General features: G+C 38.7%; 1 protein-coding gene across 1 annotated transcript in view; it reads left to right on the top strand.

Moving 5' to 3' along the window:
* The window catches only part of fgfrl1a (fibroblast growth factor receptor like 1a), a 28656-nt gene extending 10969 nt beyond the window's left edge, over positions 1-17687 (top strand). The window contains exons 3-7 of the mRNA XM_048231178.1: positions 2960-3232; positions 12258-12335; positions 12612-12896; positions 13651-14004; positions 14638-17687. Coding sequence (XP_048087135.1) covers positions 2960-3232; positions 12258-12335; positions 12612-12896; positions 13651-14004; positions 14638-15050 — 1403 coding nt within the window. The 3' untranslated portion in view covers positions 15051-17687. The remainder of the gene's footprint in view (positions 1-2959; positions 3233-12257; positions 12336-12611; positions 12897-13650; positions 14005-14637) is intronic.
* The last annotated feature ends 1636 nt before the right edge of the window (positions 17688-19323 follow it).

Genomic DNA, 19323 nt, shown 5'->3' with positions numbered 1-19323 from the left:
CATGATTGGCATGATGTCTTCATAACACACCATATTATTGGCTCAATATATATTCACAACACAGCACATGGTTGGCTCAATGTATTCACATGTTGACGTTTTGCCGCGGAAGAGGTGTGATATGTGTAGATGTAACCTGCGTTGTGTTGAACCTGCGCGATTCAGCCCTGCACACGCCCGGACTCGAACCCGCGAACAGCAGCACCTCGGATCGGGAGGCGAGCGTGCTAACAATTGAGCCAATGGCCCAGGCTACTGGCTCGCATGCCAGCAGCACTCTTGAGGCGGCGGAGAGTGAGGTTTGCTGGCATCCGTTACATAGACAACTGTTACAAACTAACCCTATGCATTTCTATGGAGGATTTTTTGAGCGCTGTGTCTCCTCATTAGTAAGTCTCTGGTCATATCATCTCAAAGTGCATCATTTTATGCTACATGAAGTCTGCATCTCACTTATACATACCATGGCTGCCACACTACAACCTATGCTAATTGGCAGATATAATTTTCATATTTTATCGCTAAAACTGGCTTGTTTGTAAAGCTACGAACTGTGCACCTCACATTGAATATTTTCCTGTCTTATAGGACATCCCTTACAAAAATGAAATGTTTGCGGCAGATTTGCAGCAAACTTGTGAGTGATTTGTGGGAAACAAATGAGTTCATTAGAAAATATTACCAGAAGTTTGCCAATGTTGACCGCTCGAGGCAAACTTTCAGCAAAGTTCTGGCAACAATGAGAAGTTTGCCACTAGTGGCAAATGTGTTTGCCAGTGATTTGCCACCACACTTAGCTGATAATGGCAAACTTCCAGTGAACTTCTGGTGACAAACCTAATTTGCATATGGAATTGCTGCAAATTTGCTGCAACATTGCCAAAAGTTAACTGCAACTGTTTGCCAGAAACCTAATTTGCATGTGAAAATATAGCCTTGCCGCTAATTTACGGCAACTGTTAGCAAGAAACCTGAAATTTCTGTAAGGGATGTTGTTAAGTGGATGGTGGCTATGGCCAAAACCTAGGTCAGTCATTCATTCCATACCTGTTGTCGCCAAACTAGCATACGCTAAGGTTAACTTTGTGAAATCTTTTTACAGATTTTTACACACATACACACACACACACACATACACACTAGGCAACACTGTCCATATCCCATAGAAATAGAGTAATTCACCCAAATTGGATTTCCTCTCTTTGTCTGTACTTAAACATCAAAGGTCTAAAATAGTGTTGGGCTGTTTTTACTTCTGCAAGTTGAATTTCTGATGAGTTGAACTTCAAATGGTGGTGAGTGACCTGCCATCAAACCCAGAGGTAGCCGGTCGGCTCTTGGCTGGGTCCACAGGGTTTTCTCAAACAGAAGGCTGAAAAGCAGAGCACTCATAAATCTGGGTAAAGAGTGGGCGGGTTTGCAGGTCTCCAAGCCTGGGAGAATGAGATTTCAATCTGTGCAATTTTTAACATGGGATTGAAAACTCTGATGAGAAATCCAGTTGAAAAGGGAAAGAGGGATTCCTGGCTGAGTCTGTGACAAATGTTTTCTTCACACTTTCAGGCCTCATTCATCAAAATGTCAAGTTCTCACTCCAAGCTAGTAAATAGCAATAGCATAACATGGTTGAGCTGCCTAGGTAACTGCCGCAAGTGTTTCCTCTACTTTCAACATCCATAACAGCAGTGGCCTGTTAATCAATTTGCTTTGATGAGCAGATTAAAAGACCTGAAGTTATTTGTTCAGCTTGTAATGTGTTGTAGGGTGGATAAGTGCCATTGTTTTGTAACTTTATTGTTTCATGAGACCCGTCATCAGCTTTGTAAACTAAGTTGTGTAACTTTATTGTTTAATGAGACCTGTCATCAGCTTTGTAAACTAAGTTTTGTTGTTTGTATTGTCTGTAATGCCAAGATAGCTTACGCAACATGAAGGAGAGAAACAGAGGAGATATTTCTAGCAGACAAGGAATTATATATTAATTAAATTAGATTCAACTTTATTGCCATTTAGCAGAGCACAGGTTCAGAGCCAATGCAATGTAGTATGTTTATGTATGTAATAAACATACAGTACTGTTAGTATGTTAAATGTTTATAAATCCGTAGAAAGAGACTTGGTAAACTCAGAGCCGCGTACATCTCTGTATGATGTGTTATGCCGTCAGTGCAGAGCTGCTAAACTGTTTCGTTGTCTGTAAAGCAATGACAAAATAAACTATTCTATTCTATTCTATTCTATTCTATATGGCTCTGGGTAAAGTGATCTGGTAAAGCATAGTGGGCTATTACAAATGCAGCATTACAAATGTATTATTTCAAGTTATTTTGTTGTGCTGTCATTGATATTTGCAAGAATTCCTCATACCTTTTAGGTTAGCTCACTAGTTTTTAGAGTGTGTCCATGAGAGGACCAGGCAGGGGTGATACATGCCACGTCACTGAGTTTGATGAACCTCGGACAGTTTCAATGGTCCACCTAAAAATTGAAATAGTACAAAATTCAAGTCAACATTTTAAATGCAACTTTGGCATAAAACAAGGGTGTCCTAACTCCCCCTGCCTTGTTTCAAATTTTTTACTATTTTGGCTTTTTGAGTTTTTAGGCTGACCATTCAAACTGGCCGAGTTTCACCAAAATCGGTGACGGAGCATGTATCACCCCCTGCCTGGTCCTCTCATGCAGATACTCTTAAACTCTCTACTAGACATGTAAAAATATGTGGATTTGGGATCTAAACATTTTAAGGCAAAATAATACGTTGATAGATTTAACTTCCAAATATGTGAATTAATGTATCAATATGTTTCAATAATGTATTAATGTTTCAATAATGGCTGTAATACATACTAGTAATAATTTTATTACTTGATGCTATCATGTCAGTTTTATCTCATGTAACTATTTCTACCTGTGATTTCTAACCTGTGCCCAACTCCTGCCATACGCGGGTCTTTAGGTCCTCCTCGGGTAGCTGAGAAGGTCAGTCATCGCCAGACAGTGCGTGCTGGTCGCACCATGAAGCTGCTGTGTCCAGTTGAAGGCGATCCACCGCCTCTCATCATGTGGACCAAGGATGGGAGGAATATCCACAGTGGGTGGATGCGCTTCCGCGTCCTGCAGCAGGCCCTGAAGATTAAGGAAGTGGAAGCAGAGGATGCTGGGACATTCATTTGTAAGGCCACTAATGGCTTTGGCAGCATCAATATCAACTATACACTCATCGTCATTGGTGAGGCCCTTTACCTTACTATGCCCGTTTGCTCAAGCCCTGCTTTTATAAATCCTATCCCTTGGTTTAGTGTAGGCTACTGTATTACTGAAGTGGACCTACTAGGTCAAATGGGGGCCATCATTTGAAATTGTAACAAGTATCACAAAAGAGCTTTGCACAGCAGCAACAGCACACTAAAATAGTCAGTAATACATTTATTTGATAATAGACAGTGAAATAGGCAGTACTACCTTCATATTATAATAGCCACAAGGCATGGGTGCAAGCAAGCATAAATTGAGTAATTAGTGGGGGTGGCAAGCCCTTCTTTATCAATAACATTCAATCATATCTTACTTACATCAACACAGAGCTCAGGAACTGCTCTATAATGGAGCGAATAACACATTTCAGGTGGCAAACTCTATGGTTTACACCAGAGGAGATGGAGATTCTTGTGCGGGATCCTTGCCTGACACTGAACATCCAGCCGACCTCCTTATTTTGCAGAGGTCAAGAGACAGTCAAGTCAAGTCAAGTCATTCAAGTCACTGAATGAGTTTGGGATTCTGAGAACTTGTGGAACAGTGTAAAACATGGTTCAGTGATGTTGGAGATGGAGAAGGAAGCAAAAACAATAGCTTCTATTAGAGAGGCAAGGCAGGCCAACAGCACTTCACCTGAGGATCTGGCTTCACCATCACTACCACTACCAGCCGTAGATGTGTCAGACTTTGATGGCTTCGCAATAGATTCATTACACATTCTCTGTATTCAGCCAGTGAAGCAGCATTATCTGGGAGGGTAGGGTCTCAGGCTGGAATTTCTGTGAACAGAGAGAGTGGCCATTTCAATGTTACCGCCTCTACATAACATATAAAAGGTGGCCAACAGCAAGTCCTGTCCAGGGTGAGGTCCTATGACCAAACCAATCCAGCAGAATGGGTTTTGCTGGCGGTCTGACTAATTGGCAGTGGGTTACATTGTAGCTGCATGACCTGTGTTTTGATTAATGCAAACAGTGAGAAGGCAATTAGAGATGTCTTATCTTGAAAGAGAATCCTGATTTTTGATTTGGAAGTGTGGATGTGTCAGGGAAAGAACAGGATATCTTTAAAGTGCAGGACTTTTTTCTTGAGTTGAGTATGAGTCAATGGCTGTCCAATCATTCAAGACCTAATTTGGTAGCGTTCTCCACAGAGAACTCTAGCTTAGTCTTGTGACACTACACCCCCACTCTCTTCAAGTCATACACAACCATGCCTCCTTACACACACACGCACACACACACGCACACACACACACACACACGCACACACACACACACACACACACACTAATCCTAATCCTCTCTACTGACCATAAGAGGGGGAAAGAACAAAGGAAAAGAATGTTAAACATATCCACTTTTAACCCTGAAATGTCACTAAATGTGCCAGTAGAATAAAAAGGTAGTTGTGTACAGATATATGATATAGAGATAGAGGATGAAGACAAATCTTGAGGTCAGAGTACAACTGTTCCAACACTGGTTCATACATGTGCACGCTTTGTAGAATCTTTCAACATCACAGGAATACTTAGGATCCCGTGGCTCCCGGGTTACAGAAGAAACAGTGAAATGAATCTGTTTGACTGAAACAAATGTGCAACAGGAGATGTATGCCTCACTGTACTGTTAGAATGAGGTAAATGAGACTAATGTAAAAGCCTTTACAGTTTACTTTATTTCAGCAAAATATTCAGTTTTTGAACATGTATTTATTTACCTGTTCTTCTTAAGGCCATACCATAAACTGTAGGATTGTGAAGACCATTATTAAAATGTAACTTGCAAAAGTACAGTGGGCTTTCAGTGTACACTGTCAGTTGCCAGTTTGCCCTTTTTTTTTGGAAGTGCCACCTTTTCTTCAACTGCCCCTCCTTTCAGTGTGGGATATAACAATCAGCAAGTACTGTACTGTGCAAGTACAGCACTATTAGACTGCAAAATGCCAGTTCCTTAGATTACATCTACTCATAAAACATCTCCTACTACCAGAATTTGGTTTGTTGTTGTAGACAATTACTCTCGAATAGAGGTATCCTCCCACGTTTGATAAGTTAAAAATTGGCATACTGCCTATTTCAAATTCAATATGGTGTTTGCACCTCATAGTGCTGCTTGAATTACTACAGCCTTCACAAGCAAGGAGTTGTGAAAATTCAAGTGAAAGGTACTTAGCAGACACGTGTATCCAAAACAACAGGGATTCCCAGTGTTGGGTCTAAACCCAGGCTGTGTGGACACTGAATATGCATAAATGGTTGCTTACAGAAGAAACGCCCACATTTTGGCTTTGCCCCGCCCCCAGTGCTCTTTGTGGCCTCCAAGTCACAGACTGAAGTCATGGGCAGAGTACGCGTAGGCCTAAAAGTGAGTCGTACATGAGAGAATCTCGCGCCTATGTAGGAATACGGTTTAGCATGTGAACACAATATACAGGTTTAGCATGTGAACACAATATACACATTGTAAGCGACAAAACAATTATAATGGAGTCTGTGTTCAAGATATAAAAGAGATATAAGGGAGTTGATGCAGGTGAGCAAGGTCTAAAAAGATAGCAAAACAATTTGGAATGCACACTTAGATAGATAGATAAATAGATAGATACTCCTAGATAGATATTCATCCCGAGGGAAATGTTAGACATCTAGTAGCTTATACAACCATAACACAACAAACACACAAACACACATGTATCTCACGTACATAAAAATCACTCACAGAAATGTAAAAATGTAAAGAGCATGTGAAGTGATTACAAAGGTCTGGTATGAACTGACCCTGTGATGCACTGACCATGATAAGGTGCTATGGTAGAGTGTGTGCAATGGTGGTAGTGCAAAAGTGAACAGTGCAGGGAGTGATAGCTGAACTGAATTTATTTTGTGTACACATGTATTGACACAAATATTGAATAATATTTTCTAAAAATGCTCACAAAAGCCACTTTCAGGTTTTGTATGAAGCAGCTGATGGAACTTCTTCGAGCTGATGGAACTACTGATGCTTTTTAGGATGAGCGTTGCATTCATTCATACGCCTAGTCTGCATTGATTGTGCTCAAACATAACGTTTATGACTCTTGGCCAAAAAGTTTAATTTCCAAATACCTAGATATATTGCAAAAAAAGTACATCTGAAATGTGAAATATGTGTGCATTTGGACAAGGAGCACTGAAACAAATCGTTTCAAAAACGGACCAAAAGAGTGAAATGGTGTGAATTTCTGAGCGTATAGGCCTCAGTGAAGCAGCACAGGGCTTACATGCTCCCCCCTCCGTTCACGTCCTCACGGGGAGTTTGAATACAACAGCTGCCAAGATGAGATCAGCGTGGCAGCTGCGGCCTCCCTCTCTCTCTCCGGGCACTTACTCTCAGCGCTTGCCCACCTTTGATGAGCCGACATGGACCCTGCCATGGCATTTAGTCAGGGCACGGCGTGTTTTCTAATCTCTTTGTTTGCCTGTCTCAAGGCTTGTAATTCAACCCATGGCAGCTGTAGCTTCATGCATACGATGATGTTTATGTGCTACAAGCATGTGCACAACTTCGAATGACTGAGCCGACACAAGGGCAAGTTAGAGTTCTACTGGAATGAAGACTGTATATGCAAGTAGTTCTGTAAATGGGAAACAAATACGATGGTTCGGACTGAGCGATAAACAGTCCGAGTCAATCAACACACATGCTTCCATGACATGGCCGTAATCAACAGTTGATATGCCCCTCCCTCATTCCAGTCCATTAGTCGGTGACAATGAAAGTTACTTACTTGTAATTTTCAGCCTTTCTATCTCCTCTTCAGTGGCTTTGTGCTTTCTATACTTATAGAAAGAAACTAAAATGTACAAACTATGTGGAGAAGTCCTGATTGGAAGCTTAACTTTCTTCTTGTCTTACCGTGACACAAGCCAAAGTCTACAGCTGTCACAGGGATATCATTTAAGAAAACAGATCATATTACAACACTAGTATTGCAACCATCTTGGGCCCCTGGAATATCCAGTGATACATAAATGAATTTGGTAACCCTCAGAGTCATGAATTTAATTCTGCAGTATGGTGTCCTATCTCATTTGCAGAGGAAATGAGCAGTAATCTGACCTCCAGTGGTAAGACCCACACTATGCAAGATTTCATTACAGGAGGTTATGTATTATCTCTGCAATGATTATATTTCATGTATGTTCCTAAGTATTTTGATTGACAATAACATTTCATATAATACAATGATTTGTTATTAGTGCCTTCCAGAAAGGAGGGAGTTCTCTATATACCTGGCACACCTAGCTTGATGCTCAGTACTCATAGCAAGGTAGTACCAGAGGTCCTTAAAGGGAATAACTCTAGTTCTTCAAAACTGTTGTGAATAGTTGGTCTGCATTATCCAAGTCGATGAGCTGAAATGGCCCTTTAGTACATGATGATGCACACACCCAGGACAGTGGGACTTAAAGAGAAAGGTGAATATCCAAATCCGACAGGTTTTACAGAGAAAGGTGAATTAGATTGGAGTGCTTCATTGACCCCTTTTTTTTGAGACACAACTCATAACCAGCAGGGACACCAGTGTCGACTGTGTCTGTCAAATACAAATATTGTATTGTAATGACAAAATGGATGGAAGTTTGAATTTGACATGCAATAAATGAATGTAATGTTTCCTCAAAAGGTGAACATGGGGAGAGGGACCATGCACCTCAGCTAAGGTTTAAAACTACTCTTTAGAATATATTTACCGCTATTTACTAGAGATAAAAACACATGTACTGTAAATGTGACTATTATTCAAAACTCTGGAATCACACAGAAACATTTAACGTTTCAACATTTAGAATTTTACAATTTTCAACAGTATACTATTTTTGTAGTTGAATTTGTGTTTTATGGAAAAAAAATCATCTAACTTTGGGAAAACAACCACTGTTTAAAATGACTTTCATGATTAAAATATCAGAGCATTGCAGAATCACTAAAATACTTGACATTGGCATCCTAAGAATTAAACTAATAATATCCAAAGTGATGCAGTGCTTTGTTTATTACTATTGGATTGTCAGGCCTGGTTATGTACATAGGTGCTCCACAGTCACTAACCAATCATAAATGTATTGAAAAAATTGAAGAACAAATCACAGATTTTTATTTTTCTGAATTGGTGCCTTTGATTACAGAGTGTTGAAGTATACACTCTTTGGAGGGAAATAATTGGGGATTGATCTTTTGCATTATTGTACAGTGGACGTTTTGGGAGACAAACGTTTGGGATTTTGAGGAGCAGAAGGGTCAGGGTGTATACAGCTCCAAATCTGGGCCTGGGATTTCATTTCACTCATGTCTGTTCATGAGTGTCTGAGTTCACGTGGGCTGGCTAGGCCCCCACATCCTGGTTCTGCATCACTTACCACAAGGAAGAACTGAGAGAGAGGGGAGAAAGGAGGGAGTCGGAATGACATTCCAGTCTGTTTTTGTAAAAGAGTTTGTCGTAAAAATAACAGCAGTTTGTGCGTTTTATTTATATAATTAAATATGTGCCACCTTAATTGTGCAATAATGTATGCACATGAGTTAGAACTTAAAGGTTTGCAAGGTAGACGAGTAGGCAAAGTATAGCATTGTCCATTACATGCAGTGTGATATTTTTAGTATTGGTATTCTGTACTGGTTACATTAGCTAAACCCAGAGTCAATCTGATCCCAGGAGATTCCCTCAAACCTATTCAATAACCAATCATATTAAAAAGCAAAGTAATGTATATATCCAAACATGAAGCAAAAAGAGAAGGGAAAGGATGAGGAAAGGGATGAGAGCAATTCATAGGTTAAAAGTTTCAAATCAACAGGATTTATGTGAGCAGATGTATAGAACTCTGGTCATGGTCCTGGAACTCCTCACAGGAATCCTGCAGCAAACAGCCCTCTGTGTTCCCCACTGGATAGGGAGAGAGGACACAGTTGGCACGGAGTGAGCTGCTGAGATCCAGATCAGTTGTGCTCAGAGTTACTGCATGGTAATGAGCTGGGGCCTCATGTAGAAACACACACACATGTTGTATGCGCTTATTTTAATACTCTCGGTCAGATGTATCATGCATGAAATGAACATTAGATTGAAGTAGCAAATGGACCGCTATCCATATCCCATAGTTCTGACCGCATGATTTGACTCTGACTTTATACATACAGTATTGTGGTGCACTTTACTGTTGAACAGTTGAACTGTGAACAGTTTTCCTAAATGTGATTTAGAAAATAGCAATACATAACCCTGATTACAGTATTGCAATATATTTTAATATTGCATTGTAACCCTTATCATAATGCATGTCTAATCACCAGATTTTTGCCAATGCACTCTGTGTATGACATACTCATCTGTAACATATTTGAAATGATTTCACAGTATGGGAAGAGAGGTGTCGTTTTCAAAGGCGACACAGAGTGATCAATATGAGATATGTTAATTTGGTAAAGCCCCATGCTCTCCTTGATGTGTCCTCAAATTTCACTGAGGCCGCTTTGAAGAGGGGGGTGTGTGTGTGTGTGTGTGTGTGTGTGTGTGTGTGTGTGTGTGTGTGTGTGTGTGTGTGTGTGTGTGTGTGTGTCTGATATGGAGAGGCATGGATGTTTGATCAACATTATGTACATAAAAGGTGTCCTGTAGATGGCAGTAGATGAAAGACAGCAACCAGGGTGATGTGCTGCTAAAATGACATATAAAGTATAATGTTGATGGGCAATTCCATGGAAAATGGACTTTTTGTCACATCCATAACGCCAGTGAAATGACTTGGCATTTGTATGATGTGAATGATAACATTCATTTTTTGTGCATTTTTTCTCATTTACATTCATCAGCCAAAAATAGCAAATGCTCAAATTTCATGTAATCATTCACATCATACCATACCATCACATTTATTGGCGTTATGGATGTGACAAAAAGTCAATTTTCCGTGGAATTGCCCTGATGTAATATATAATTAAATATAGCATGATGCAGTTATGAACCGGAGCATCATATGAATATTTCTTTGAATACCAGTGACAAATTGCTCTGTGGGGCCCATGGAAAGGTTAGTCTCTGTGCTGAATTTATGAGGCTGTGAGGCTGGAAAACTGAATTTTTGAAGGCAATTCCTGAACAAGAAGAGGAAACACTTAATGCACGGTCAGTCCTCAGCTAGCCGCACATGTTTATCTGTGCCAGAAGCAGCATAGGACTGAGAGCTTGAAGAAGTGTAATATTACTTCATATGTTTAGTCTAATCTAGGACATGTTATACAAGTAGCATGATATTTTCTTTCTTATACCCAAGTATTTTTAGGGATGTACTGATTTTTGCAAAAAGGCAGATATCTGGTGCAAACCTTCAACTATCCAATATAAAGAGATGTTTGTAAAGTGTCAGTAAGTATCAGAGAAGTGCAATGTGAGCTCAACTTCAATGGATGTGCAAATACCTAAAATGTATGTATTATTGAGTCTTCTGTTGACATTCTGTAGGCAATGAATTTGTCAAGTTATCATTATTTTTCATTCTTTAGTAGTGATGCCATTAGTTTAGTTGTTAGGTCTGTATTATGACTACATTATGAATTGTGAAAGTTGAAGGCTGGCTGTTAATAAAAAGCTGTGTAACTGCTGTCACAGTAATAGTTTCCAGAAGCTCAGGGATGGAAATTGTGTAAATCACAGGGGGATTGTGAGCTGGAGCCAGCAGTGTGTGCCCCATGTGCTCTCCTCTCCTCTTAAACCTAAAATGTGTGTATTGCTGTAATTGCACTAGATCTCAAATTTCACAGCCAATTTTGCCAAGACACAAACTAGTAATTGTATAATAATTAATGCACTATATTTACAACTTTGAAGAAATGGTAAATACATCTGCTTTTTGTCAAAGTTTGGAATTTTACAGAGCTGATTGTTTGGATTGTTACTTAACACGTAGGTCCACTGGATGTAGACTTGGATCCACAGTAGTTAAAATAGATACAGCAGTCTACAAAACAATAAGGTTCAGCTAAAACTGAAATAAGAAAGATTTTAATATTCCTACAGCAGTACTGCCCGACTCACATTTCAACAGACAATCCCCAAACCAGGTTCTTCCACATGAAACCTTGGAGAACTTAAACTATGGCAATTTGTGCATGAACAGAGACTTGAGACTCAGATTTCAGGTTACTCAGTGAGCTCTCTGGGGCAGTCTGCTCTGCAAAAGGGAATGCAAACACATAGAGAGGTTATGCAAACACCTCTGTCATACAAACTCATTGCAGCTACAGAGCCAGAAGAGTCATTAAATCTGGGAAATATGTTGTAGAATGCCCTTGTTTCATGGCGCCTCAATGAAAGAGAGACTTTGGTTTGTTTTATTTAGAAATCTGATTATCATCATGCTGCTTTTGTGTGCTGACTTTTCCAGTATACATTTGAGAGTTTATGTATATGAGGGTGTTAAAGCTGACAAGCTCCACATTTTTATTTTGTAAAACTGTGATAACTCAACCTTTTGGAAGGGTTCATAATAACCCAGAGTTTCCAAGAGCTAAGACTTGTATCAGAAAGTAAGATGAACAGGCTGTATATTTAGAAAAAAAAACCCTTTCAGTTCAACCAAGCAAAGAACTTGTAAGTAGCCAAGAATGTCTTAAATTGTGAATCTCTTAAACAGAAGGCACTTTAACATGAACAGCATGCAGTTTCCATTCAGTAGTAGCACAAAGGTCCCACAGATGTGAGATGTCCACCTGAGCTCCCTACTCTTTATGCCATCTCTACTTGATGACTATTATTCATCTGGTCTTATACCCTCGGCATAACGCTAAGTTTACAGTACAGTACATGCCATTTATAATTATTGTTTTTGTATATTTATGATTTTTTCTTTTTTTCAATAACATGAATTTGAAGCAAGAGATCATAAAAGTTACTACTGTTGAAGGCAGAGTTGGTCACTAGTTCTGTTTCCTCTATCTTGCTGTCTGCAGAAGACTCAAGCACAGGGAAGGAAACACCAAGTACAGTGGGAAGCTTGGACTACTCAACCCAACTGGCAGGGAAACAGGGTAAGGTAGTAATTTGTGTTGTATGTATGATAGCATATAATTGAATTTGTTTGACAAAGGGCAAAGAGTTATGTCAACAATTAATGTATCCTACAATGAACACATGGTTTGGATTTCTGTGCAAGTTCTATTCTTCTGGCCTCTGGCGATTGTAGGCCGAGCAGCCATGTATTTTCCACCAGGCTAAAGAGGAGACTTCACATTAGTATGCAATAAAAAAAGCTTTCCATCTTAAATGAATACACAAAACAAAGCTGAGTTTTCTCTTTTGTCAAGTACGACCCAGGTTTACCCAGCCAACAAAAATGCGCAAACGGGTGATTGCAAGGCCTGTTGGGAGTTCGGTACGGCTCAAGTGTGCTGCTAACGGGAACCCACGGCCAGAAATCATGTGGCTAAAAGACAGCAAACCTTTAACCCCTGAGGAGATTGGTGAAGGCCGTAAGAAGAAGTGGACCCTTAGTCTGAAGAACCTTACCCCAGAGCATAGTGGCAAGTACACTTGCCATGTATCAAATGGTGCTGGGGAGATCAATGCCACCTATAAAGTGGAAGTCATACGTAAGTCAAGAGTTATTTGACACTTGCTTTTGAGTGTGTTTTGTGTCTCATGATTTAAAGGTGCCATGTGTAAGAATTGAGGTAAAAATATCCAAAAAATGAGCTACACGCATCGAAAGAATGAGAAGAAATAAGGGCGATGATGTCATTAAAAAAATGACAAGGTATAGTGCTGCAGAGATATCAACCTGAATTAGCATGCTAAATTACTAGCCACAGCCCGACAGGTGTCATAATACCAGTTTCGGCCATTGGAGGCGGTGTGCGGGCAACATAACCGCTAGCCAAACTGTAATACATGTGTCTCGGTTGTTACTCTAGGGTAGACCAACTCACTTTCTGGAGGTATACTGCCCCCATCTTTTATGGAATGTGGAGTATGAATTGATTTTTTGGCGGGCATTACACATGGCACCTTTAAAGGCTTGTAAGTACTTAAGTTTTAAATGGCATAACAGTCATAATACAACATTAAATAAGATTATAAAGTGGTAGCCACTCGTGTCACTTGCTAATAGTTTTAGATAGGCATCATCAGACGAGACATGTTTTAAGATTAAGATTCAATTCACTTGAAATTAACTTCCAGCTGTGTGCGCTAACAAAGACTAGTTCTTAGAGATGAAACAGAATCAACCTTGTACTTGGTTTCTTTCATAGGAGTCCAAGCGCATTATTAACACAGAAAATAAATAAACTTGTTTCAGACTGTTAATCATTTGAAATACTTAGAACACTGTTATTGATATTCCAGAGCGAACAAACTCCAAGCCCATTTTAACTGGTACACATCCAGTGAACACCACTGTATCCTATGGTGGGACCACGTCTTTCCAGTGTAAAGTCCGTAGTGATGTCAAGCCAGTCATCCAGTGGTTGAAGAGGGTAGAGCCTGGTGATGAGAGCAAATATAATTCCACCATTGAAGTTGGTGATCATCGCTTTGTTGTGCTGCCCACTGGTGAAGTGTGGTCTCGACCAGATGGCTCCTACTTGAATAAGCTACTCATCACCCGTGCAAAAGAGGAAGATGCGGGCATGTATATTTGCCTTGGTGCCAATACCATGGGCTACAGTTTTCGCAGTGCATACCTTACAGTGTTACCTGGTAAGCCAAAAAATCTGCTGTCTAATGACCATTCAAAAACCTTACAAAATGTGAAAAGATATTTCTGTAAAAAAAACTGTGACAGTAACATTTGTTATACTTTTTCTGATAAGTCACAATGTTAAAGGGGTTTCAAGCTCTGGGGTCTATAAAGCGTCTTGAGACAATTTTAGTTGTTGTTCAATTGATAAAATTGAAGTGAATTATTCACATTATATCACTTATTCTTAAAACATTTTTGTACAGTGACATTGTTTTTAGAATTAAGGAACTAAGTCTATAAGAATTGTTTTTTAATCAGTTTTCAGATTACATTATGTGCTCACATAATTGCAAAAGGGTTCTCGACAGAAATGGCTGATTTATAATGCAATATCTACATTGTCCATTATCAGCAACCATTCATCCAATGTTGCAAAGGCACATTCTGTTTACTAATCTGGTATCAATCTGGAACCCTTTTGCAATTATGTAAGCACACAATGTAATATAAAAACTGCTGTGTCTCCAAAAGTGTCTCCAAACTTTTGACTGGTAGTGTATATATATATAATATATATATATATATGTTTATGTTATGACTGGTAGTGTATATATATATAATATATATGTTTATGTTCCTTCCATGTGTAGACCCCAGCCCGCACCACTATACTATCCCCACGACGATGTCCCCCAGCCTACCCTGGCCCGTCATCATCGGTATCCCTGCTGGAGTGGTCTTTATTCTTGGTACTATCCTCCTTTGGCTTTGCCAATCCAAAAAACAATGTTCCCCCGGCACCACTGACACAAGCCAGGTAATGCCAAATCAGAATCGCCAACCTCCTCGCGATTGGGGTCCATGTACATTGTCTGCCAGTGACAAGGAACAGATGGGTTCATTTAGTTATGAGGAGTATGTGGCCCAGCAACAGCAATGTTTATTGCCCCAAGGAGGTGCACCCAAAGTCTACCCAAAGATCTACACGGATATCCACACACATACTCACTCACATGTCGATGGTAAAGTACATCAGCACCAACATATCCATTATCAGTGTTAAGCACCCTGAGGCCAACCTCACTCTAAATGTCACACTGTGAATCACACTGTTTAAGAAACCACTGACTGAAGCTACAGACATGTTTTTCTATAATTTCATCCAATAATTGTAATTTCGAACTTGCTCTCACCTGAACCCATCTGATCAAGACCTACAATCATTGACATCTGGAGAACGTTTCATAGATGACATCAAGACAAGCAAAATATAGCAAAAAGGAATGAATGGAATGGAAGGACTTTTCCTGGCAATCCACTCAAAAAGTACATGAATGGAATAAATGAATGTATAACATTGCCAGATCTTCACAAGTTGCATAATGGATACCACAGAGGTTAATTTACTTTCTGATCACTATTAATAATCATTATGCTTTATGATGACTCGAGTACAATAATTTCTGGTTTTCCAGGGAAATCTGTGATGCAGTTCACAAAAGCTGAATAATGACTGTTGACCTACAAAACACCGCTTTTACCCAGAACATTGGCAGCTTGTAGTATGGATACTTTACATTGTACACGTTACCGTCTGGGATCCACAGTACTTCTGATATTGTAATATTCTTGAAAATGTGTTTGGTTTAGAAGAGTAATGATGAGTCATGGTTCATGTCAGCACTAATAATGCTGAGATAAATGACTTTCATCACATTATTTTTTTAATATAGGGTTACAGTTTCCCTTTATGTTCTTTGCACTTTCAGAGATTTTTACCTGGGTCTGATAATGTTTGGAAAACTTACGCATATAACAGTGGCTATTGGACCAGATGCTACAATGTTTCTATCTGACCAAAATAAGCACTATCTATGTTTTGGTAAAATACCCTGGTTATTTGTCCTAATTACTAACTTGCATTGACTGAATATAGGGAATGAATATTAACTATCTCCCTCTAAAATAGTCTATTAGGTGAATTTATTATTAGCCTACGTTTGCACTGTTGGTAGGTCATTAACAGCTATTTAACAGAAGGGAGAAGACTACTTTGCATGTCACACTCATTTGGTGCCCTTTATTCTGGACTATGTGTTGATGTGGTTACTGTAGTAAAGTTTCAATTGAGTCAGTAGGTACAGTAGATGCCATTTTGTAAAAATGTACAGTAAATAACTCAAAATTCCAAAATACTTCCTTTTACATAAACTATATCACATGTTGGACAAAATGACCATCAACATCTGCTTTCTGGGACCATGTTTGGAACCTTCATCTCCATAAATCTCGAGTTCACTAGGGTTCATGCCATCAATACTACAGTGCTTATCAAGCTGAGATATATTTGTATTTCATGCTGTAACAAACAAGCACATTTGAATAAAAATACATTTTGTACTTGAAAGGTTGCTACAGTATCTCATTGTTTTGTCAGGATCTGGTCCAATAGTCACAACCCAATACTCATACATGCTCTCACTTTTGGATACATAGGTGTTCCTTATACTCAAAAAGGTGTTACCATACTTACCCCTTTTGAATGTGTGGTTATACTTTTGCTAATATCAAAAGGCATTATCTGAACCATTAAATGAAACAGCATAAAATCATTTGATAACTTTATTAAGTCTTAAAACACTTTTCAGAATATGGCTAATGTGGATTATGAGACTGAAATCAGAATGGACAACTATGGTATCCAATTTTGAACAGTGATTATAAAGCAAACATGAATTTATTTGTTAAGCAAGAAATGTTACATGAAATGGGGCATTACTGTAGTATATACTTGTTGAAATCACAAATACAGAATTTGTTGGATTGTGTGAACATAAGCTATATACTGCAGCACACATCAGATGTACACAAGTTGTCTTGGGACAGTGTCCTGGTAAATATCATATATGCATCATCTAATATACAATATTAATGGCATTATTTTATCATTTAAACCCATGCTATAGTGTCCTGTCAATGTGCTTTTGAAAAGAATACGGTTTGTGCTGACAAACACAAGCTACTCCTGCAGCTTCTTTTAATGAGTTCTTGTGTTCCTCTTTCTATGATTGAAATATCTAAAAGTATTTAAAAGTTAATATTTCAATGTTTAATCAATTAATGAAATGAAATAAAATCAATCCATTAAATCAGTGTTTGATGGGTGAAAATTATAATGGATGTGCCATGTGAAACATACTTTTAATTTAATAGATGCAAATATACAGTAAGACTGTGAGCCTTAAGACTGCAATAATGCAGCTGAGGATGAACTGCAGTGATAGCACTTCTTAAAATACACACACTACTGTGATTTGGGGTGTCTCAGTGCAATTATAGATCTACTTATGAACTAATGGTCAGACTACCCACCTTGTTCCTTGTTTTAAAGCATGTTTGGGGAGCACTGCAGAAGCAAAACTTAATTTATAAATGCTGTAAAACGGCTTGTGAATAAAATCACCAAAGCCACATGTTCACACTGGGAGGTTTCCACTGCTCAGACCCTCTTAATCATTTTATGCATTATTTGTTATTTGTAATGCTAGAAATGCTGATCCCCCCCCCACCTCTTAGTCACCAAGTTGATTTGAGACAAGCTGTTGTTGACATTACGTTGTGTGTATTTCAAATACGATGTCAAATGTTTTGAAATTATTCAGGGATATAAGCTGATAAATAAACATATCTTTCTTCCTAACATCATGTGGACACTACAACTTTTTGACAAAGGAAATCATCATGATATAGCTAGTCAAGAAATCAGTGATGAAGGCTATTTTAATGCACAGAATAAATAGATTGTTTAAAAGGACAAATCAATAGGTTTGCCATTTTCTTTTACTGTTGTTCCATTTGCCAACCATATTCAAGAGGCCCCCTGGTGGCTGGGACCTTGTGTTAAAGGCTCTACAATGACCACATGAAGGCCCTTGAAAGATAGAGCATACTGATGTTACTGGGATTTTTTAAAGTTATCATCTAATCCCCCATTCAATTGTTAGGAAATGTCAAGACACAAGTGGCAAGAAGCTGTAATCATTTGTAAGCCTTTATACCACAATGTAGAACAAAACTGATGTTTTCAGAGCCTAGAGAGAACAGATTGGACAGATACCTGTCTGACCTGGAAAATCACTGCATGCCTGACTAATTAAAAATAAAGAAAACAACAAAAGTGTTTGTTACAGACATTGCCAAACTTTTGTAACAATTACCTTTCTATTAGGTTCTACCACATTTACAGTATATCCAATATACTATCTAAGGTGACCACAATATTTTTAGGCCAATCTCATTATGGGCCAATTTAGGCCAATGACATTGCAATATTCAGCTTTTAAGAAACTGTATCTGTCCCTACATTGCAATTTAAAGTCAACTGCTGATTAAGTGCAGGTGAGTGATATATACATTAGATATAATATGACAATCTGTTAATCATTTTAATCATAACAAAAGAAAATAAGATCATATTTACACACTTTATGTCACATGTTGCTACAGCATTTGGACCTCTATTTGCTTTACTGCACTTCTGTTTAATGGTCCCTGATGTGTTATGTTACTGGATGCAATGACGACAGGGAAGAATATCTATAGGGAGGTTTAAACACAGGGGTTTCCCATGATGCATCTCTGGGATTCATCAGGTTCAGGGGTTGATTCATCAGTCCATCTTTCAAGCTACAAGAAAACTCCCGGCTAGAGAGAGAAAAGACAACAGTATTATCTGGACCGACGAGATTGTTAATAAAAATATTTGACATTTCCATTTGTGGCCGTTATATTTGAGATTGAGCACTAATTGGGTGAATGAATCAATTACCCACCTTTTGACTACATATCTATGATGATAACTCACACCCCCTTCAAAGTAATATTTGTAATTGTTTCTGTTCTGTTCTATGTGATTTGTACGGAGCCCCTAATGTGCTCACGTGCGCACATGAAAGTTTCACGTGAGCACAGGAAACTTTTGTGTGCGCACGCAAAACCTTCTCATGAAAAGTTTATCTGAGAAGCTCTCATAGAGAAGAGTATGAAAAGCTGCAGGGCTCATCGATGGAACAGGGGACTTGTAACAAAACAAGGAGTTTCCTGTATAAGTTAGCAATGAACTTAAACGATAGATAGATAGATAGATAGATAGATAGATAGATATATAGATATATAGATAGATAGATAGATAGATAGATATATAGATAGATAGATAGATAGATAGATAGATATATAGATAGATAGATAGATAGATAGATAGATAGATAGATATATAGATAGATAGATAGATAGATACAGTCTTTATTGTCCCATAGGGATGAAGCATCTGTTTCCCA

This window comes from Alosa alosa, chromosome 21, assembly GCF_017589495.1.
Source record: "Alosa alosa isolate M-15738 ecotype Scorff River chromosome 21, AALO_Geno_1.1, whole genome shotgun sequence".
NCBI classification, from domain to species: domain Eukaryota; kingdom Metazoa; phylum Chordata; class Actinopteri; order Clupeiformes; family Clupeidae; genus Alosa; species Alosa alosa.
This window is presented reverse-complemented; position numbering and strand designations above follow the sequence as displayed.